The 24,278-nt window shown below is 41.9% G+C and overlaps 1 protein-coding gene across 4 annotated transcripts in view; it reads left to right on the forward strand.

The window, feature by feature from the left end:
* LOC135548594 (active breakpoint cluster region-related protein-like) overlaps positions 1-24,278 on the forward strand; it is a 229,614-nt gene that overhangs the window by 9,573 nt on the left and 195,763 nt on the right. Inside the window, exon 1 of one of the 4 annotated variants that reach the window (XM_064978352.1) lies at positions 23,325-24,066. The exons of 2 other annotated variants lie outside the window; for them this stretch is intronic. In XM_064978352.1, the coding sequence (XP_064834424.1) occupies positions 24,006-24,066 (61 nt within the window). In that variant the 5' untranslated portion in view covers positions 23,325-24,005. Of the gene's footprint in view, positions 1-23,324; positions 24,067-24,278 lie in introns of those variants that run through there. One more of the 4 variants, XM_064978353.1, reaches the window with a different exon arrangement.

The following is a 24,278-nucleotide window of genomic DNA, read 5'->3' on the forward strand; positions in this document are numbered from 1 at the left end:
TTCTCCTGCCAACCTCCACACTAGATGGGCATGATGAGAAAAATGTACCAAGTAAGCCGTTAACTGTATTCCATACTTCTTTTTTTATTTTTTATAATTTTTCCAATCAATGAAAGCATTGTTTTAAAATAACGTTTTTTTTCCCTTACGATTTAATTTAACTGCATAAACACAATGTTCTATAATTCTGTTCAGATTTGGCTGCTAAGACTTTCTACATATTTCTTTGAGAAAAAGCTTCACCTAGTTCATCAATCCATGGAGATTGACGTGCCCCAACTGTACTCTTTCTTACTGGGGGCATGATGGTCCATTACCTCAGTGAGCAAATCAATAAAACATTCTGTAGCGTGATTTAAATCATCTTCTAGATAAATCAGCTCCCAGGGTACAGCAGCCAAATCATTTTGAAATAGTTCATGATTAAATGTTTACATATTTCTCTTGACCACAATCCTTGGGAGTTTCTTTGGAACCTTGGTGTTTATGGTTATGATCACAATATTATGGTCTGTCCAGCCCACTGGCATTGATCTGGCTTTTAAGCATTGTAATGGTATATTACAGAAGAGCAGGTCAATGCATGTGTCTGAACGATGACCCATCTTAGTTGATCATAGTAGTATCATTAACCATATGCCGAGAACTGTGGTTTTGAAACAAATCTCATCAATTTTGTTCTATTCAAATTATTATGATCCTTGAAATTTATTTTAAAATCTCGCAAGATAATTACATCTCTGTTGCTATCTGTGGTCTGGTCAAACCCAGTGCATAAGTCATCCAGATAGGACACCTTAGAGCTTGGAGGTCAATACACACATCCAACCAATATGGCTGCCTGGTGAGGCAGATGTACTTGAGCCCATAGTGTCTCTATTTGACATACCTTTTAAGAGGGATGACTTTAATGTATATGATTCTGAATGTACAGTGCTACACTCCCACCATTCCTATTCCTGTCTCTTCTCAGTAGACTATATCCATGAATGTTTATTTGCCCATCATTTACAGATGCATCGAAATGCACTTCGGTCAAATCCAAAATGTGATTATTTATGTTGACCAAGTTAAAAAGCTCCTGTATTTTGTTAGGAAGGGCTACATACATCCAGATAGGACACTGTAGAGCCATATGCACCATTCATTCCAAAATCATTGTTTCTGAGTTTTCTACCTCTGCTCTTTGTCATTTCCTTTTGCTTAAATTTGTCAAAACATGCAATAATAGCCTGTGACCTATTTCCAGAGGCCTTACCCATTCTATGGACTCTGGAGAAAGTGACATTGCACACAACATCAGTGGGCAGTTTTAGTTGAGTTGACATAATTTCTCGGAGAGTATCCTCACAGCCTCTGCTGTTGTCCGGTATTCTCCGGTATCCCTGTAAATATTAGATTGTCCCGCGTTGATCGACACTGTATATCAAGCAAGGTTTCTTTAAGCTGTTTGTTCTCCCTTGGCTCCACCTCCACCTTGCCATGAATAGTCTTCAGTACCTTTCAGCTCTGTGTTCTCTTTCCTTAGATCATCAATTTGACATTGGCTGAATTCTAGACTGGCACATAATGCATTGATAACACAGCTACAAAGTCAAAACAACTTTCCCATTTTGACAAAAGATGCCGCTCATGCGGGAGAAATCAATAGGCAGATATCACAGCCAATCACAACACTGGCATGTAAGTAATACTGTGGAACAGTCATTCCGCTATTACTGCAGATGCCGTATATTATGGACATTTTCAGAAATAACAATTTAAAAAATCTTATGTATAGCACTTTTTTAACATCAATTACCCAAACATGTGAACTAAATTTGTTTTCATATACACATATGTTGCAGCTTAGACCCTATTCTACATCATGAGGTTTTTCTGCTATGCCCTCAATTGGTTGAGACACAACATGCTCTTGAATACAGGGTGGGTGGCATTTCAATCATAGAAATATAATCATAGAATGGATCCCTTCAGACCACTGCCGTTTAGAATGCTACACCATTTACATTTTTATTGAATTGCAATTTTAACATCTAATTAATATTGTAAAGATGGCCGCCGGTCTACCCACTGTCATCGTAAATAGTCACGTCTGTTCTATTAGCGATTATTTATATTATTGCAATAGGTTTCCTATTAACTCAACAGTGTGAAAGTTAGAGGCACAAAGATCATACCCGAAGACATGCTAACCTTCCACCATTACCAATAACAGGGGAAGTTAGCATTTTTGGGGGGATATGATATTTATGCCTCTGACTTTCTCACTCATCATGGTTCACTATTGATTGAGGATTATCCATGATCATGGTAACATCCACATTCATGTAGAACTGTTCAGAAACATATTATTTTCTAATTTACATTAAAAGTGACTCCAAATTGACACACATTATTTACCATTGATTTTTATAGGGCACAACATTATCTGAAACACAACCAAACAAACTGCAAATGTATCCAAAAAGGTTCTAGTCACAATGTGGGCATTGTGTCCTAGGAATATGGGACCAAATACTAAACTTTTGACTCCTTTAATACACAAGGGAATTTCTCCAAAAATGTATGACACCTTCAAATGGGGGGATGAGATACATAGTGCTTTCATTTCTAAATGGTAAAACATATGAAACATTTGATCTCAAATCCAAACAGAGTTTTGAGCTAAATTGTCAGCTTCACTGTCCAAATAAATACATAGGGGACTCTGTATATCTGGTGTGTGTGTCATCTGACTTGCTGCTCTTTGTGTGTGTGCCAGGGGTGGTAGAGGAGTGGTCTTCTCCCTGAGGGGGATGAATTGCTGAGTTGTTACAGGAACCCAAGGGTGGGGGGGGAGTCACCGAGTTACTGAATGTATCGGGAATCCGCCAAACACACCATCAAAATGTTTGAACCTTTATTTAACTAGGCAAGTTAAGAACACATTCTTATTTACAATGACGGCCAAACCTGGACGACACTGGCCCATAGGGCAGCACACAATTGGCCCAATCACAGCCGGATGTGATACAGCCTGGATACGAACCAGGGGCTGGAGTGACGCCTCTTGCACTGAGATGGAGTGCCTTTAGACCGCTGCGCCACTCGGGAGCTCATAATCAAACTACTAAAAGATTAACTACCAAGCTGTCTTTGCTACTGTTTAGACCACATATTTGTAGACTTGGGGTATGGAGTAAAGGCAACTTCTCTTATGAAAGTCATATTTCCATATTTCATAACCATGCCTTAAAATGAAATTTTATACAGTTTTTAGGGTGAGTTTGTTTTCATATCTTTGCTTCTGCCATCACACAATATCAAAGCAGTCAGACACTTCCTCTTTTTTAAAGAACAAAGTGTGGTTTCCAGTCAGCCAACTGATTTCTCAAGTCACTGATTTAATCTAATACATAGACGGTCCCATACATGCCCCCCCCCACACACACACACTGTGACACGCACATAGTCACACAGTGGCTCATTGTGCTATCGGGTTTTAATAGCGGGGCAACAGGGCCCCCTTTTCTTCTCTCTGCCTCCCACGGATCTGAAATCAGAGAAACAACGGCTGTTGCTGATTGGCTGCCTGCTCCCGCTGCCATGGAGACCCTGGTGAGGTGCTAGATATGTGGTGGCGGGTTGCTGTGGTGGTTTGTGGGAGCTGGCTTGTGTGTCTCTACTCTGTGGACTAGGCCCTCATAGAGCAGCTCATTCAGTCCTCTCTCTCTCTCACACACACACACACACAAACACACACACACACACACACACAGAGCTCTCAAATATGACTTAACTAATTTCCTCTTAATGACTGAGAACTCTTCACGGAGATGGTTATGAACTTTGGTTCTACATAGAGAATTCATTTTATATTGGAATTCAACTGTGCAACTACGTTACTGTGCAACCTGCGATCTATCCAACTATGAGGAAGCACTCGGAAGCACTATTTTGTTGTGCGATTTGTAATTTCAATTTAGGAGCACCAGTGCGTCAAGAAAAATTAAGAATTGTAGTCTTATTACCTAAAATATTTGTAAAAATAAATACTTAAATAAAAGTCAGCGTAGATCCCTTTAATATCATTACATTAAGACTTAAGGAAATGTTGAATAAAGGAGAAGGAGCACTTGCAAACTAACACTTGTAAGTTTGGTGTCAACATTTCAGCCTCATGAGTCACAACCTTTGTCAGAGCATTCGGGTAGCTGGTTGAAGTGTATACAAAGCAGATTGCAACTAACACTAAAGGGAATAGTGTGTCAATAAACCTGTCAGTGCCACCATAGTTCACACTAGCACCATCGCAGGGAAAGGGAAAACCTTGAGGGAAAACCTCAGCTGTGTCTAACTGGTGCGAGGTGTGGCGGATGAGAACCACTTGAATCCAATCAAATGATTGATGCTCATATCAGCATGTGATGCTGACAACATTTTTTTTTTTTTCATGTTCATTCTACACATTTTAAATACATGGACTTTTTTCACAGTAGTTACATGGCAAGAATATACAGTGCCTTCAGAAAGTATTCACACCCTTGGACTTTCCCACATTTTGTTGTGTTTAAGATTTTTGGTCACTGTCCTGCACACTACCCCATAATGTCAGTGGATATGTTTTTTTAATTTGACAAATTATAAAAAATGAAAAGCGGAAATTTCTTTATTAAATCAGTGGCTATTTTATTACTATTTATTTTTTTAGCATGTAACTCTTGGTGGGGCAAAAAAAGTGGCAAAGCCACAACACTAAACAACACATTAATTGCACTATAACGGTGACAAATAGTGCCTACAAACTGTTAGGGCCTACATAAAGCTCTCCCAACATCTTACCACTGCTACACCTGGAGCCTTGTCTGGCAGCAGAGCCTAGCCTGGCCACAAAACAGTTCATTCAGCCTCATTTACTGCCTTTTTAAAACAATATACAGTTGAAGTCAGAAGTTTAAATACACTTATGTTGGAGTCATTAACTCGTTTTTTAAACACTCCACAAATTCTTTGTTAACAAACTAGAGTTTTGGCAAGTCGGTTAGGACATCTACTTTGTGCATGACACAAGTCATTTTTCCAATGCTTGTTTACCGACATTATTTCACTGTATCACAATTCCAGGGGATCAGAAGTTTACATATACTAAGTTGACTGTGTCTTTAAACCGCTTGGAAATTCCAGAAAATTGTCATTGCTTCAGAAGCCTCTGATAGGCTAATTGACATAATTTGAGTCAATTGCAGGTGTAGCTGTGGATGTATTTCAAGGCCTACCTTCAAACTCAGTGCCTCTTTGCTTGACATCATGGGAAAATCAAAATTAATCAGCCAAGACCTCAGAAAAAAAATTGTAGACCTCCACAAGTCTGGTTCATCATTGGGAGCAATTTCCAAACACCTGAATGTACCACGTTCATCTGTACAAACAATAGTACGCAAGCATAAACCCCATGGGACCACGCAGTCGTCATACCGCTCAGGAAGGAGATGCGTTCTGTCTCCTAGAGATTAACATACTTTGGTGTGAAAAGTGCAAAGGACCTTGTGTATATGCTGGAGGAAAAATGTACAAAAGTATCTATATCCACAGTAAAACGAGTCCTATATCGACATAACCTGAAAGGCCGCTCAGCAAGGAAGAAGCCACTGCTCCTAAACCACCATAAAAAAGGCAGACTACGGTTTGCAACTGCACATGGGGACAAAGATTGTACATTTTGGAGGGATGTCCTTTGGTCTGACGAAACAAAAATAGAACTGCTTGGCCATAATAACCATTTATGTTTGGAGGAAAAAGGGTGAGGCTTGCAAGCCGAAGAACACCATCCCAACCGTGAAGCACGGGAGTGGCAGCATTATGTTGTGGGGGGTGCTATGCTGCAGGAGGGACTGGTGCCCTTCACATCATGAGGAAGGAAAATGATGTGGATATATTGAAGCAACATCTCAAGACATCAGTCAGGAAGTTAAAGCTTGGTCGCAAATGGGTCCTCCAAATGGACAATGACCCCAAGCATACTTCTAAAGGTGTGACAAAATTGCTTAACTTCTGGCGTCGAGCAATCCCTTATACGGGAGCGTAATCATAGCCTCAAGCTCATTAGCATAACGCAACGTTAACTATTCATGAAAATCGCAAATGAAATGAAAGAAATATATTCACTCACAAGCTTAGCCTTTTGCTAACAACACTGTCATCTCAGATTTTCAAAATATGCTTTTCAACCATCGCTACACAAGCATTTGTGTAAGAGTATTGATAGCTAGCATAGCATTAGCCTAGCATTCAGCAGGCAACATTTTCACAAAAACAAGAAAAGCATTCAAATAAAATTATTTACTTTTGAAGAACTTCGGATGTTTTCAATGATGAGACTCTCAGATAGCAAATGTTCAGTTTTTCCAAGAACATTATTTGTGTAGGAGAAATCGCTCCGTTTTGTTCATCATGTTTGGCTAAGAAAAACCCCCGAAAGTTCAGTCATTACAACGCCAAGTTTTTTTTCTCCAAATTAACTCCATAATATCAACAGAAACATGGCAAACGTTGTTTAGAATCAATCCTCAAGGTGTTTTCACATATCTATTCGATGATAAATCATTCGTGGCAGTTGCCTTTCTCCTCTGAAGCAAATGGTAAAATGCACGCAGCTGGAGATTACGCAATAATTTTGACGGAGGACACCAAGCGGGCACCTGGTAAATGTAGTATCTTATGGTCAATCTTCCAATGATATGCCTACAAATACGTCACAATGCTGCAGACACCTTGGGGAAACGACAGAAAGTGTAAGCTCATTCCTGGCACATTCACAGCCATATAAGGAGACATTGGAACACAGCGCCTTCAGAATCTGGGCCATTTCCTGTTTGAAATTTCATCTTGGTTTCGCCTGTAGCATCAGTTCTGTAGCACTCACAGATGATATCTTTGCAGTTTTGGAAACGTCAGTGTTTTCTTTCCAAAGCTGTCAATTATATGCATTGTCGAGCATCTTTTCGTGACAAAATATCTTGTTTAAAACGGGAACATTTTTTATGCAAAAATTAAGAGAGCGCCCCCCTATACCGAAGAAGTTAAGGACAACGAAGTCTAGGTATAGGAGTGGCCATCACAAAGCCCTGACCTCAATCCCATAGAACATTTGTGGGCAGAACTGAAAAAAGCATGTGTGAACAAGGAGGCCTACCAACCTGACTCAGTTACACAAGCTCTGTCAGGAGGAATGGGCCAAAATTCACCCAATTTATTGCGGAAAGCTTGTGGAAGGCTACCCAAAACGTTTGACCCAAATGAAACGATTTAAAGGTAATGCTACCAAATACTAATTGAGGGTATGTAAACTTCTGACCCACTGGGAATGTGATAAAATAAATAAAAGCTGAAATAAATCACTCAACTGTTATTTTCACATTTCACATTCTTAAAATAAAGTGGTGATCCTAACTGACCCAAGACAGGGAATTTTTACTAGGATTTAAATTGTGAACTGAGTTTAAATGTATTTGGCTATGGTGTATGTAAACTTCTGACTTCAACTGTATATATATATATTTTACGTTTTCAAACATGTGACATGTATTCATGCCAAAATAACATGCAAAACAGGCAGATGGGGCGCTGAATCTCTGAATTTGAAACACATATTCACCTACAAAGACCAGGTAGGTTTTCCAATGCCTTGCAAAGATGGGTAGATTGGTAAATGGGTAAAACAAAATAAAGCAGACATTGAACACATCCCTTTTGAGTTATTAATTACATTTTGGATGGTGTATCAATACACCCAGTCACGACAAAGATCCTTCCTAACACAGTTGCTGGAGAGGAAGGAAACCGCTCAGGGTTTTCACCATGAGGCCAATGGTAATTTTAAAACAGTTAGAGTTTAATTTCTGTGATCTGAGAGAACTGAGGATGGATCAACAACATTGTAGTTACTCTGCAACCTAATTGACAGAGTGAAAAGAAGGAAGCCTGTACAGAATACAAATATTCCTAAACATGCATCCTGTTTACAAGGCACGATATGAATTCTGCAAAAAATGAGGCAAAGCAATTGTCTTTTTGTAAAGAATACAAAATGTTATATTTTGGTCCAACACAACACATTACTGAGTACCACTCCATATTTTCGAGCATAGGGCTGGCTGCATAATGTTATGGGTATGCTTGTAATCGTTAAGAACTGGGGAGTTTTTCAGAATATTTTTTAAAAATAGAATGGCACTAAGCACAGGCAAAATCTTAGAGGAAAACCTGGTTGTCGGTCTTCCACCATACACTGCGAGATCAATTCACCTTAACAATACCCTAAAACACAAGGCCAAATCTACACCGTAGTTGCTATCAAGAATACAGTGAGTGTTCGAGTGGCTGAGTTACTGTTTTTTTACTTAAATCTATTGCAAGACCTTAAATGGTTGTTTTGCAATGATCAACCAATTTGACTGTGTGTGAAGAATTTTGAAAAGAATAATGAAATGTTTTTGCACAATCCCAGTGTGGAATGGTCTTAGACTTAACCAGAAAGAATCTGTAATCAGCTGTAATGGCTTCCAAAGGTGCTTCTACAAAGTATTGAATCAGGAGTGTGAATACCTATGTAAATTAGATTGCAAAACACCAGTCTCAATGTCAGCAGTGAAGTGGTAACTTCGGGAGGCTGGCCTTCTAGGCAGAGTTCCTCTGTCCATTGTCTGTGTTATTTTGCCCATCTTTAATATTTTATTTTTATTGGCCAGTCTGAGAGATGGCTTTTTCTTTGCAATTCTGCCAAGAAGGCCAACATCCCGGAGTCGCCTCTTCACTGTTGACGTTGAGACTGGTGTTTTGAAGGTACTATTAATGAAGCTGACAGTTGAGGACTTGTGAGGCGTCTGTTTCTCAAACTAGACACACTAATGTACTTGTACTCTTGCTCAGTTGTGCACTTGGGCCTCCCATTCTTTCTATTCTGTTTTGAGCTAGTTTGCGCTGTTCTGTGAAGGGAGTAGTACACTGAGTTTTACGGGATCTTCAGTTTCTTGGCAGTTTCTCGCAGCGCAGCCTTCATTTCTCAAAACAAGAATAGACTGACGAGTTTCAGAAGAAAGTTATTTGTTTCTGGCCATTTTTGAGCCTGTTATCGAATCCACAAATGCTGATGCTCCAGGTCCTCAACTAGTCTAAATAAGGCCATTTTTATTGCTTCTTTAATCAGAACAACAGTTGGGCTAACATAATTGCAAAAGGGTTTTCTTATGATCAATTAGCCTTTTAAAATGATAAACTTGGATTAGCTAACACAACGTGCCATTGAAACACAGGAGTGATGCTTGCTGGCAATGGGCCTCTGCACGCCTATGTAGATATTCCATTAAAAATCAGCTGTTTCCAGCTACAGAAGTCATTTACAACATTAACAATTTCTACACCTTATTTTCATTGACAAAAAAATTGCTTTTCTTTCAAACACAACATTTAAGTGATCCCATATTTTTGAACAGTAGTGTGTGTGTGTGTGTGTGTGTGTGTGTATATATATATATTTTATTATTATTTGAGTCACTCAGATAGCATAAGCCCTTGCAAAATGTGTAGGATAAAACAGCAAAAAATTGGGACAGAGACCATGCCATTTCCCCCCCACCCCCTCCCTGTTCTAACTTTGTCACTGCTGCTGAAAAAAATCCAAGCTGAAACACTGATATTCTGTTCTCGCTTGATTAGAATTAGTTTAACTCTGCACTTGAGGACCTGAATCAGTGTTGGCATAGTCAGAACGCTAGAGGGCATTAGAGTATCTGTTAATATGAACATGACACAGGAAATATGATGGGGGCACATTTAAATGCAGAACACCCTTTCTAGCAGCAGTGGCCATTAAGTCTGCAGCCATTGAGCCTGCAACCTCAGTAATAACATTTCAGTGTCATCTATCTATGTGTAACTGGGTTAAACCTGTAAGGATGTGTTATTGTGACTGATGAGTTTGACTATCTCAGGAATGAGCGGTAGCCTCAGGTTATGGTTCTGGATTATTTGATATTTCATCAAAGCATTTCGTGAGGTGCAACGTCTGTTATGGATGGTTTTGTGGTGCTATTATTCTTCTCTCTGCACGAAGTCGTCTGGTTGTATCTCTCTCAGGTTTGTTAGATAGCACCACGGTTGGCTGTCAATTTCATTCCATTTGAGGACATGTTTTGAAACTCCCATTCAATAATTCAAGTAACATGGCTGAGACTTGCGTTTGAGCCTTTTTGCTTTCGGTTTTGGTCCACCAGCTTCCAACAGCTGGTCAAACGATATTTTTTGGTATTAAAATATATATTTCTCAACGATTTAAATGGCACTTTGATTCACTACACTATTCTGTGCTGGTTTTCTCACACACTGAAATTCATCAAACAGTGTAGAATAATAGCAACCAGGAATTCGTTTTTTTTTTGTTATTGGCCACTTGACCTGATTTCCACAGCCAAAGTCAAAACAGCTTTCCAATTTTGACAACAGATGCCAATCCGGCAGGAGAAAACAATAAGCGAATATCACAGCCAATCAAAACACTGACAGGTAAACAGTGCTTAATTGGTAAATCGGGCTGTGCCAGAACAAAATGTGAGCGCAAGAGGGTGTAACCGAGGGAGCTCAGAAGTACCGGATCGCATGAGGGGGAAAAAACTGCATGCATGTCATCACAATTGCGTGGTGGCATAGATCAGTGGAGTAGATGCACTTCCAGAAGTTACACACACATGGGGAACACTCTAGTAGCCTAGGGTCTGGGAAAAAAACCTGCCTTTTTTTTATAAACACATTTCATATAATTCTGCCTAATTTTACATTACAGGAGACTTTGGAAGGATGTTTTTTATTACTGCACAAATGATTAAAATGACAGGTGACTTTGCCACTGTCAAACTGAGAATCTGAGCTTAATAAAACAACGTTGTCTTGAATCCATCAATAGTCTAGGACTAGGTGTGTGGAGAGGAAATGATGCTTTCCAGTTTCACTGACTCAACCAATCAGGCACAGCTCACTAGCCGGTGATGGCTGATGTGTTCGTGCAAAAAGCCTTTTTCTCTCGTTTTTTACTTTTGTGAAACAATATTTGGAAGTTGATCAAATATGTTGGTTGCCGACAGCAGTCAGATTAGAGTCTAATCTTTTCTGCAGGAGCAATTTGCTTTCAAACCTGTTTAACCGCGATTGTATTTTAAATATTGTGTAAGGCCTGTTTTGTCTTCATGACATGTCATCACTGACCGATTTGCCACAGGATCTACACACAATCCACAGCAGTTTTTAAAAAGGAATCTTATGATCCTCTGTGACTAAGTTATAGGCCTTTCTGAATGATGTAATATCTTTATGAACAGACTGCAGAAATTCTCTAACTTTGGCAAATTGTATTTACATTTATCAGGGGTGCTGTAGCTCGACTACGCATTGGTTTCAAACAGGATAGACACGCGTGTTTTCTTGCTGCTGCTATGCAAGCAGTGAAGCAACACTTTACTGGTCAAAACCATGTTGGGACGACTGGGGGAGCGGGGTTGCAAAATGCAATTACACGTATACCATTTATAAAATGGTCTTTAAAAACATTATACAGACTAGCTAAAAATGTATGTAACTTGACAAATTATCCAATGGATTAGGATCATTTTCTGGTAAAACCCAATAATTCAGTAAATCCTAAACCCCAGTGTAGACTAGTGTTATGTGAAAGTGTTGATGAAAGGTTAGCCCAGTTAAAACGTGGTAGTGTTAGTAGGGTGACCCAGGAATCTGAAGGCAGTGTTTTAAAGTATGCTCTGCTCTCTGTGTGGGACTCCCCGTGTGACAGCAGAAATGGGACAAACACAGCCTTATGCATGAAAACAAACACTAATGATAAAAACACAGCATGAATATCACATGTGACATGTGTCAGTGTGTGTTTGGATTTACCAGACCACCTAATCCACTGTCTGCCCAATCACAGCACAATTCAGGGGATGCAACATTTCACCTCCAATAGATCAGTGATTGCACCGGGCACAGAATGAACACAGATTCACACACACACTGACACAGACATGGAGACAGACAGACATATGGATCTTGCTGAACTACCTCTCATTCTTCAAAAGGTTGTGGTGGTGCAGCTGTATTACGGTAGATGTGTGTCGTGATATCAAAGACCATCCACTGATAACACGTCTCCCTCTTCTCTCTGTTAGGAGTTAAAACAGCAGACTGGCCTTTAGATCAGTGTCTAGGGGCAACGTGCATCCTCTTCCATCTATCAACCTTGTCTGCTATTACAAGCACCAGACTACACCCTAACATTCTCTTTAAATAATGCACATTCATTCCCCCCTCTCCACCCAATCCCCCCTAAACAAAACCAACACTGAGGCCTTGTCTCATTTGGGTAAAAGTCTGTTCTCTCCTCCGTGACATGGAAACTGGTTGAGAAGAGTGGAAGAGTGTCCTCCCCTCCTCGATAGACACCTTTTCATTGCGGGATAGTTATGTGTATCCTACTAGAGTTCTTTGTGAAAAAGTTTAGATTGCTGCCACATACCCTTTGAAGAAGTTGTTTTCCTGAAGGACATTTAAACAATATGCTATTTATCCTTTTATCTAGAAAATGTCTTGCACAACTAGCTACATTTTGTTATCACTCTACACATGTATTTTGGGATCCACCACCTGTCAGGATGCGAGGAGTCTCATTTCATACAATCACATTTTCTTCCACGTTCCTTCTCCTCACCGTCTCTCCTCGATTACCTTGATCCCAGAAATGTTTGTCTGTCATAGTAAAGCCCTTTTGTGTGGGGAAAAATGCATTCTGATTGGCTGGGCCTGGCTCTCCAGTGGCCCACCCATGGCTGCGCCCATGCAGAGTCATGTGAAAACAATAGATTAGGGCCTCATGAATTTATTTCAATTGACTGATTTCCTTATATAAACAGTAACTCTTGCATGATGCTTTTTATATTTCTGTAAAGGATATATTACCTGACTATGCCTGATGAGCCCTACACATAGGGAGCTGGTATTGTAACTGTAGTACTCCTCTAAGGCTGACCCCATATCGTCGACTGGTTGATAGACTTTTGGTCAACCAAGATTTCTTTAGTCAAACAGTTGCAAATAAATAAATATATATATATTTTTTTTTTCATGGGTGTACAAGACATTTGTCTGTTTCGCACGTGTCTCAGTGGACTAATTCAGCATACTGGTGTTGAGAACAATGAGGCAGTGGTGGCAGTGGAGTGAGGAAACAGCCCTCACCCTAAGAAAATTGAGGAGAGAGGAAACCTCAACTTAACTAGGTCTATAATCAATACCATTACTGTTAAACGTGCCTGGCTTCATCCATATATATCTGCAGAAATACGACAGCTCCTGTGCCAGTTAGTGTTTTTGTTTAATATCCTTCTGATTCCGTGAGCACCAAGCCTCACAATGTTGGATAAAGCAATTTCACAAATTCAGCTGTTTTTGGTCTTTGCTGTAATAAAGGCTTTGCAATGTTGTTTTTGTTAGGACAGACTCTCTAGTATTATTTATAATTGATTTACTGTTGTCTCAGACAATAGGCACACAGCGTTCGCTCCTATACCCTCCTTGTGCTTATTGTTATTACAATTATGATTGTCATAAGTAATGATCAAATCAAATTTTAGTCGTCACAAGTGCCGAATACAACAAGTGTATCCCTTACAGTGAAATGCTTACTTACGAGCCCCTAACAACAATGCAGTTTAAAAAAAAATACGGATAAGAATATGAAATAAAAGCAACAAGTAATTTAAAGAGCAGCAGTAAAATAACAATAGCGAGACTATATACAGGGGGGTACCGATACATAGTCATTGTGCGGGGGCACCGGTTAGTTGAGGTAATATGTACATGTAGGTAGAGTTATTAAAGATTAAAGTGACTATGCATAGATGACAGCAGAGAGTGGCAGGAGTGTAAGGGGGGCACTGCAAATAGTCTGGGTAGCCATTTTATTAGCTGTTCAGAAGTCTTATGGCTTGGTGGTAGAAGCTGTTTAGAAGCCTCTTGGACCTAGACTTGGCGCTCCGGTACCGCTTACCGTGCGGTAGAAGAGAGAACAGTCTATGACTGGGTGGCTGGAGTGTTTGACACTTCTTAAGGCCTTCCTCTGACACCGCCTGGTATAGAGGTCCTGGATGGCAGGAAGCTTGGTCCCAGTGATGTTCTAGGCTGTTCGCACTACCTTCTGTAGTGCCTTGCCGTTGCCATACCAGGCAGTGATGCAACCCGTCAGGATGCTCTCGATGGTGCAGCTGTAGAACCTTTTGAGGATCTGAGGACCCGTGCCAAAATCTTTTCAGTCTCCTGAGGGGTAATAGGCTTTGTCGTGCCCTCTTCACGACAGTCTTGGTGTGCTTGGACCATGTTAGTTTGTTGGTGACGTGGACGCCAAGGTACTTGAAGCTCTCAACTTGCTCTCAACCTGTAGTGGACTACAGCCCCGTCGATGAGAATGGGGACGTGCTCGGTCCTCTTTTTCCTGTAATTATCATTATCATTTGTAGGCTTCTTATAGTAAGTAGGTACCTTGTATAACCACCATCAGGCTGAATTGCTTAGAACGCGTCCTGTTTAATGTTAATACTGTAACTTACTTAGGTCTATATTTCAATATATGGGCCACTGTACCAATCATTCATTCATGTCATCACACAGCATACGAGTGAATCATGCTTCGAAGTGCTTTCAAGCATTTTCGTTTTAAAATGAAATAAAAGGGAGTTTGGAATATTTATCCTAACCAATAAACAAGGTTGGGTACTAACGGATGACAAGTAAGGGATTACAAAAAAGCCGGTAACTGTGATGACACACCAAATGTGTTTGCTTGAGCTCGGTAAAAGAGCAGGAATAGGCTTTTGTAGGCTACAGTCCAAGCTATGTCTTCCAATGGTGCGACTGCTGTCGGCATCCAAACGCATGGAGGTAAGGATGACCGTAGTGGTGTAGTCTATGGCGATACAGATATCACTTATTATTGATATCTACTTAGCGCATTGTGCATCAAATTGCTGCTCTCTCATTTAGCTATTTGCGCCAGACGGATTAAGGTTGTTGTGAATGGCTGTTCACAAATCCAAATGTGTATTTCAACCCAATAATGGTTGAATTCAAGTAGTTTAAGCTGACCATCAATCATTTCGTTTTTGAAACCAGTTGACAGCCAGTGAAAAATGCACTCTTGCAACAGATGCATATTTGTGGATCCAAGCCTAAAAGCCTCAATTTTATTCTAATCTAATTCATTCTGATAAAAAAAATCCATAGGCCTAATGGACACGTTCAAACTCACACACTTTTGATAGACTTAAAGGGGCAATCTGTAGTTGCTACATCCATTTTTGGACTTGTAAGTTATACAGTTGAAGTCGGAAGTTTACATACACCTTAGCCAAATACTGTGGCAAACCTCTTCAAGGTTAGGAGCGTTTGTCACAAACTAAGTGGTAAACTGTCACCAAATCACCCAAGAATGAGAGTTCTTTCGAACAGGACAGTACCTGTGTGTTTGTTTCTCCGTCCTGGTCCACCCAGGCCGTAGGCGAGGTCAAGGATAGCAGGGTTCGGTACACGAATCAGGTTCTCGGTAGGTCCAGGTCCAAACGCCAACAGGTAAGTCCAAAACAGTCCAGCTCATACACGGTAAATCCAGCCAATCTCTATTGTCTCTTTCTCTATTGTTCATAGATCCTTCCAGCACTCTCTTCTTCTCTTCCTGGTTTTTCTTGACCCTTTATCTGTGGGTTGGCTCCACCTTCTGAGGGTTCCCCTTGCTTCTGGGACTTGTAGTTTTGGTGGTCGGCCATTTTGTGATCTGTAGTTCTGACAGGGGTGGCCATTTTAGTGATCGGGCAGAGCCCGTTTATTAGTTCTGCTCTCACATATCTGCCATTTACCACTCGACCCCCTTCTTTGCCACAATACATTTAAACTCAGTTTTTCACAATTCCTGACATTTAATCCTAGTAAATATTCCCTGTCTTAGGTCAGTTAGGATCATCACTTCATTTTAAGAATGTGAAATGTCAGAATAATAGTAAAGAGAATGATTTATTTCAGCTTTTATTTCTTTCATCACATTCCCAGTGGGTCAGTTTACATACCCTCAATTAGTATTTGGTAGCATTGCCTTTACATTGTTTAACTTGGGTCAAACGTTTCAGGCAGCCTTACACAAGCGTCCCAAAATAATTTGGGTGAATTTTGGCCCATTCCTCCAGACAGAGCTTGTGCTCATAGGCCTCCTTGCTTGTACACACTTTTTCAGTTCTGCCCACATTTTTTTATAGGATTGAGGTCAGGGCTTTGTGATGGCCACTCCAATACCTTGACTTTGTTGTCCTTAAGCCATTTTGCCACAAATTTGGAAGTATGCTTGGGGTCATTGTCCATTTGGAAGACTCATTTGCTACCAAGCTATAACTTCCTGACTGATGTCTCCAGATGTTGCTTCAATATATCCACATCATTTTCCCCTCATGATGCCATCTATTTTGAAGTGCACCAGTCTCTTCTGCTGCAAAGCACCCCCACAACATGATGCTGCCACCCCCGTGCTTCATGGTAGGGATGGTGTTCTTCGGCTTGCAAGCCCCCCCCCTTTTTCCTCCAAACATAATGGTCATTATGGCCAAACAGATCTATTTTTGTTTTGTCAGACCAGAGGACATTTCTCCAAAAAGTATGGTCTTAGTCCCCATGTGCAGTTGCAAACCGTAGTCTGGCTTTTTATGGCGATTTTGGAGCTGTGGCTTCTTCCTTGCTGAGCGGCCTTTCAGGTTATTTTTTTATTATTTCACCTTTATTTAACCAGGTAGGCTAGTTGAGAACAAGTTCTCATTTGCAACTGCGACCTGGTTATGTTGATAATATGACTTGTTTTACTGTGGATATAGATACTTATGTACCTGTTTCCTCCAGCATCTTCACAAGGTCCTTTGCTGCTGTTCTGGGATTGATTTGCACTTTTCTCACCAAAGTACGTAAATCTCTAGGAGACAGAACACGTCTCCTTCCTGAGCGATATGATGGCTGCGTGGTCCCATGGTGTTTATACTTGCGTACTATTGTTTGTACAGATGAACGTGGTATCTTCAGGCATTTGGAAATTGCTTCCAAGGATGATCCAGATTTGTGAAGGTTTACAATTCTTTTTCTGAGGTCTTGGCTGATTTCTTTTGATTTTTCCCAAGATGTCAAGCAAGGAGGCACTGAGTTTGACGGTAGGCCTTGAAATACATTCACAGGTACACATAACAATCGGATTTTGGTATTTTTGGGTGCCGACTTTTATAATCTGACTGAGCGGCGGTAGGCAGAAGCAGGCACGCAAACATTCATTCAAACAGCACTTTCGTGCGTTTTTGCCAGTAGCTCTTCGTTGTGCGTCAAGCATTGCGCTGTTTATGACTTCAAGCCTATCAACTCCCGAGATGAGGCTGGTGTAACCGAAGTGAAATGGCTAGCCAGTAGTAATAATAGCGTTTCAAACGTCACTCATTCTTGCTCTGCATGGGTAATGCTGCTTCGATGGTGGCTGTTGTCGTTGTGTTGCTGGTTCGAGCACAGGGAGGAGCGAGGAGCGGGACGGAAGATACACTGTTCCACTGGCAATACTAAAGTGCCTATACGAACATCCAATAGTCAAAGGTTAATGAAATACAAATGGTATAGAGGGAAATAGTCCTATAATAACTACAACCTAAAACTTCTTACCTGGGAATGTTGAAGACTCATGTTAAAAGGAACCACCAGCTTTCATATGTTCTCATGTTCTGGGCAAGGATTGTTAATGTCAGTTTTCTTACATAGCACATATTGCACTTTTACTTTTCTTCTCCAACACTTTGTTTTTGCATTATTTAAACCGAATTGAACATGTTTCATTATTTACTTGAGGCTAAATTGATTTAATTGATGTATTATATTAAGCTAAAATAATTGTTCATTCAGTATTGTTGTAATTGTCATTATTACAAATAAAATAAATCGTCCGATTTAAGCGGTAACGATTTTTTTGGTCTTCCAATAATCGGTTTCGGTATCGGCGTTAAAAAAAAATCATAATCGGTCTACCTCTAACCTGTACTGACCTCACCTTCTGAGTGACAGCGGGATGAACAGGCTGTGGATCCTGCACTCTCAGATTAATAGACAGAGCAATGGATGCAAGGACAGACCATCCATGATATAACATGATTGTTTTAACCATGTCAAGAGGCTATACAGTGTGTTTTTTACATTTACAAACATTGGAGGTGCATCAAAGCTGGGACCTAGAGACCGAAACATTTTTTGATCTCAAGGCCATCAAACTGTTAAATAGCCATCACTAGCCAACTACCACCCGGTTACTCAACCCTGCACCTTAGAGGCTGTGGCCTATATACATAGAATCACAGGCCACTTTAATAATGTTTACATACTGCTTTACTCATATGTAAATATTGTGGCAGGGTGAGGAGAGCTATCTTGCATGTAGCTGGCTCCACCCCCAACAAGGAAAGGCTTTGGGGTTGTTAGGCCAGGGAGTGCTTGGGGATAAAGGGGGAAGCAGCCTGCACATAGGGCCAGAGTAGGAGATGGTTATGTTTATGTTACCTACACTTTAAAATGGTTACGGTAGTAAGGGGTAAGGTTCGGGTAAGGGTTGACCATTGGGACAACCCAAGGATACTTAATTGCACTAACCCTCAGTGTATGAGGCGTCAAGTACTCTCACATAGCTAGCTAGCTAGCACTCGTCATGGAAATGGGGGTGGCGAAACGTGAATTTGGACCAGTCCCTGACAAGTGACAATGAATCCATACATTAAAACGTAGCTACGAAGTGCTACTTTGTAACCGGCTATGTTTGTCTCTGACAACATTTGAATGACAGAGCATGAGGAATACTCTAAACAAAAAGAAAATATAACACACTAGATTTCCCGGGCTTCACGAAATGGCTATAACGTTAACTTTACCACAGAGTTGAACGTTAACATGGCAGTTTCTTTACATGTGGGAATAGCATCCATGTGTCACCACACCCAACACCCTACCATTGCATTTCACGTAACAGTATATGACCAGTGCTCATTTTTGGCACTTCATTGAGCTGGCAAGCTTCTATCTACTCAGCACTCACAGTAGAAGCAGTAACAGTTAGTTCACAGTAGTTCACGCTCCTTGGTGTAGTTGCGTTGGGGGATCGTGTCAAGTCTTGCTGTAGCGCCAAGGCAAGATAGGCTTTTAGCCGCGTAAAGAGTGCCCTCTTCAGGACAAGTACATTAAATGCAAAAAAGCATAAGGGGTTAGTGGTTCAAAGTGTTTTCGCCACATTTTATATTGGTCCTTTTCTGTGGATTAAACGGCAGCCGATAATGGCTAATATCGGCCGACAACATCTGTCACCCGATATATCGGTCGGGCTCTAATCAGAAGGATTCTAATGGCTTTTATAGATAAGTTACTTACTTTTGTCCTCTGGTTTTGTTTTGAATTGAAAATATTATTTTTCAAACAATTTGTCATGATTGTAATCTGTAATGAGTTGACTCAAGTGCCATCACTATCACATCAGAACACAACACTCACTATTCATTCAAGAGCGGCTGTGCATCAGGACCCCATTTTAAAGCATGGTTTTTTGCCTCTCTCTCCATCCCTCCTGGTGATGGAGCTCGTCATGTGGAAATAAGTCAAGTTCCTGTGTATGGAACTAAAGGGGCATCACAACTCTCCATCACACACACACACCCCTCCGCGGGGGTGCGATGTGGGAACGGAGGGAACATCAGCCAAGCGAATGGAGGAGGCGGAGGGCAGTGTGGCACCACACCCCCTGGTATAGACTGACTGCCCCGGAGAGACTGAGGAGGGAGGGCAGGGAGGATAGTGCAAGTTGACTGGAGGAGAAGCACCTGCAGCCACGCTCCTCTGTTCTCCCTCTTACCCCCTCTCTCCTCCCTGTCTTTCCCTAGGGCGACAAGGCCAGGGGCGGGGCTGGTGGGGTGACAGGAATGAGGGGGAGGGGTAGATGAGGGGTTCAGGGGTATCTGGGCAGAGTGGAGCTGGGGAGAACACAACCTGGTGATTGGCTGGTGGGCTGGCCTGCTAATTATGTACAGACATGCACATGCATCCCCCGCCCTCTTCCCATGCCAATAGGCTGTGTTTGCCATAACAAGCAGGATTGGGGAGTGCCATAGCCACATCCTGTATTGAATAATGTAGGAGGGGAAGGAGTGTATGGGGGGTCATGCCTAACCTGGGGAGCCCAGTTTAAGTGGTATGATGCCCCCTGTGACAGCCAGCTAACCAGTCTGTCTTTGTCTGGTGTTGTGTATGGTTTGGTGCCTTGCCATTATTGCCATTCCTTTGTTACCAAGGTTCACTGCTCTACTGTTTGGGAGTGGAGTTGAGTTGAGTAGGCTAATTCCCTCTCTGTAAACATCACTTAGCCCATTGTTTGCCTGGGATCTACAATGAAGGGACAACTGGCTGTAATATCTCCCTCTACCCTCATCCATTAGGTAGTATAATATTGAATGATTATTGTTTATTTCATTTAAATGTTAAGGTATTCCACTAACAGACATTGATGTTGATTATGACTGCTAAGCAGATTCTCTGCGACTGGTGCTCCAAGGTCTCTGTAAGGAGGTGAGGGGTCATATGTGTGATAGCTTGGCTCCCAAGAGAGGGTATTGATGGGGTCATGTTACCCACTATGATTGACTGGGGTGGGGTATCCAGTCTACCCCTACCATCTGGTACCCTCTGCCATCACACAGGAGTACCCAATACTGTAGAGAGGCCTGAACTGGGTGGAACAACGGGATGCAGATGCTCAGCCCTGCTCACTCGCAAGCGCACACATTTTGTTATTCTCACCAAAAATAGATTCCCATTCAAAATCCTATTTTCCTTTACCCTAACCTAACTCCTAAACCTAACCACTAAGCTTCAAAAAGTTTTTGTCTTCATGGGGATGAAGGAAATGTCTTCTTATTTTACTATCCTTGAGGGGACGTTTAGGACACACACACACACACACACACACACACAGTTTTAGAAGTAAAGCATTAACTTTGTTGTGTCTGTCACATTACTGTAGAAACTGGGTTTTGGCCTGTTTTACCCCACAGCGTGACTGCTCACTATGACTCAACAGGAAGGCGAAATACGCGGCACTGCGAATGTGTTCTCTTTGTTTGGCCCCTCCCGCAGATTGGTGTTTAGTGTTCGTGTGTGAGAGTGGGGGAGGTTGGTTTTGGCTCGCAATGCCCTGTAAGATGGAGTGTGCCAGACACAGGCACACACACTTTGTCCTGGTTCTGTGACTGTGATGTGACAGAATGTGAGAGAGCACGGCCCGCCCGTTGTCCCAGATTGAAGACAAAGGATGATGATCAGAGCTCTGCTGCTCATGAATCCATCATTGATGAAGAGCCACTTACCTCTCTCGCTTTCTCTCTCTCTCTCATGGCTTTTTTTTTGTCTAAACCCACATCGCTAACCCTTAGAAATGTTTGTCTTTTCAAATGATTTCTCTCGCCTACATCTGCTGTTTGATTCATAAAAACATACAATGATATGCTTTAGTTTGAATGACACATCAGATACAATGTATGCAGACTTACAAACACACAGAGGAGCTAGCGGTGCAAATAAGGCAGGGATGGATATCTCCTCAGACGTGACCTCTGGCTAGATTAGACCTGCGTGTGTCTGCATGTGCGTGGCCACGTGTGTGTGTGTGGAGGCCCCACAGACTGGCCAATTCCAGTCTCTCATGGAGAGACAAAGAGCAGCGCTCTAGGCCAACTGTGTCTCTAGGAGGGGATCCTCCCACAAGGCTTTGTGTTCTAATTGATGTTGTTCTGCCTCACATGTTCCCCCCCATCCTAAAGGGGGGAGAGAACAGGAGAGATGTTTTGGGCGGGTTGGATGGGGGTTGCAGGAGAGCACTTCCCTCATCTTCCCACAATGTTGAAGGAGAGAGGGGGTGGTTTGGGGGTTGAAAGTAAAAAGGGGGTGGAGGGAAGAGGGAGCACTTCAGAGGGTCTTTGTGATGCATGACTTTAAGATCTCTGTACACACACACACACACACACACACACAGTTAATTGGTTTGTTATTGTTAGGGAGGAGAGCGGCTTGTGAACAGTGATCCCTCAATGTTAAAGGCCTGACACTGTCAGATTTTTATTTTCTGCTACAAGCCTGAACAACTGCAGTCTGTATCCGTGGCCATGCTGAAGGACATTGAGCGGTGCGTATTGGTGGTTAACTGAATTTTGGTGAATATCAAGTTTGCGGTGTGTGTGTACTGCTGTTGTGATTCTCAGTTCCCTCTAATGATCCCACTCAATTCTGTGTCTCTGTGGAGATGTCAGACACACACACACACACACATGAGATTTACCAAAACTACTATTACTACTACAGTAGTGTGTGAGGAGCCGGGACATGTAGTGATGGTCACTGGTTTGCTAGGTTTACTTGGCGAAGAACAGGAGAGAGAGACACTCCTGCTAACAGGAGGGTCTTTTTAATTTGATTCCGAAAGTGTGTCTGTTTCTAGTACGAAGGGGGGGGTCAGCCGAACAGTGAGGATGATAGGGCTCGTTGTCACGGGAATGGAGAAGAGAAAAGATGACAGAGCCATCTGCCCCTCCCTTTCTCTACCTCTTGTTCTATTGTTTTCAGCACTACCCTTCTCTACACCCACATCTCTCTGGCCCTTTTACTGTCATCTGTTGTACACTTCCTTTTATTTTCATATCTCTTTCATGCTCTCCCCTCTGATCTCTCTCTCCCCCACAGCAGTGTCCCAGAGAGTCAGTCTGGAGACACACACACACACAAACTAGTCTCTTGTCTCTGACACGATCACAACAACCCCTCTGCCCCCATCACTTCCGAACACCATCAGTCTCAGAAACCGGTTACAACACATGGTTGATCTGCATCGCTCCATATCACAGATTGGACTGTGACGATACCAATATCGCCCCAAAACAATCCATGGCAAAAATGGAAAGATGAAGTAGACAATTCTTTGGTCCTTTAAACATCTGCTGTATGTAACATATTGTGTGCTATAGCTTGGAAAATAAATACGTGACTGGATGACAACACAATGATTTGTTTTTAACATTAGGGCTGTTTTCCTAAACAACTTAAATCTGCTTCATGTTTTGTTTCCTTGTCACACTACTAACGAGTATCGCGATACTGGTATTGTTCCTGCCCTAATCACAAGCTGGTAGTGGTGTCTTTAGTACTGGCCAATACTGTACAGCCAACAGCACATGTCTTGTCCAGTCAGGAGAGGGGTGTATTTGTGGAGCCATTCAGAAACACATTAGGACACACAGGCTAGTCTTCCTTGTCCATTAGTACACAGGCTGTACCAGAGTATTACAGTACAGAAAACTGTGCTAATGCAACCTCTTGAGAGAGAGAGAGACAGGTCTGTTTTTGTTTGTCTCCTTGTCCCTGAAAAAAGACATGACATAGAAACGTCATGTGGAGTTTCTGATGTTGATGTGCTCATACCAGAGCAAGAGACATTCAGAGGAAGAGAACACACAAGGAGAGAGAGGGACTTGGAAGACTGAGCAAGAGGAGCTGTGCGTGCATGCTCGAGAGATAGAAAGAGGGGGTGGGAGTGAGCGAGCAAAAGGGAGCGAGAGAGCTTTCCCTCTTCCCTAGCAACGGTTGGCTGTGACCGTCTCTAGCCTGTCGGTTTGTTTTCTCTGCCTGTCGTTGGAGCTCAGTCTGAGAGCAACCATTAAAGCAGAGGGCTGGACACTCGTTTATTCTCCTGTTCTCTCTGTCCGTACGCCTGTTGGACCCAAAGTGTTTGTTTTTGCTGGTCTTTTGTTGCGCGAGATGACGACTGCTTTTCACCTGTGAAAAAGAAGAAGAACAGAAAGGGAAAGGAGGTTGTTTTTTTAACAGGAATCGTTGCTAGGAGGATGGAGCCCCTGAGCACTCGTGGCCTCCCCCGACTCTCTTGGATAGATACGCTCTACAGCAGTATGTATCACTCTCTACTCCTCTCTTCCTCCATCTCCTCACTCCCCTTCCAGCCCCCATCCACCCCCTTCTTGGAGCTGAGATGTCTGATCACGTTCGGACCAGAGACACACGGCGAGCACACTTTGTGTTTAGTCACCGCTCCCAATTAGAGTCCATCACTGTAGTCACCCATAACCAGACACCCCAGTCCTACATGTTATTTCACCTTC

Source organism: Oncorhynchus masou, chromosome 11, assembly GCF_036934945.1.
Source record: "Oncorhynchus masou masou isolate Uvic2021 chromosome 11, UVic_Omas_1.1, whole genome shotgun sequence".
NCBI classification, from domain to species: Eukaryota; Metazoa; Chordata; class Actinopteri; order Salmoniformes; family Salmonidae; genus Oncorhynchus; species Oncorhynchus masou.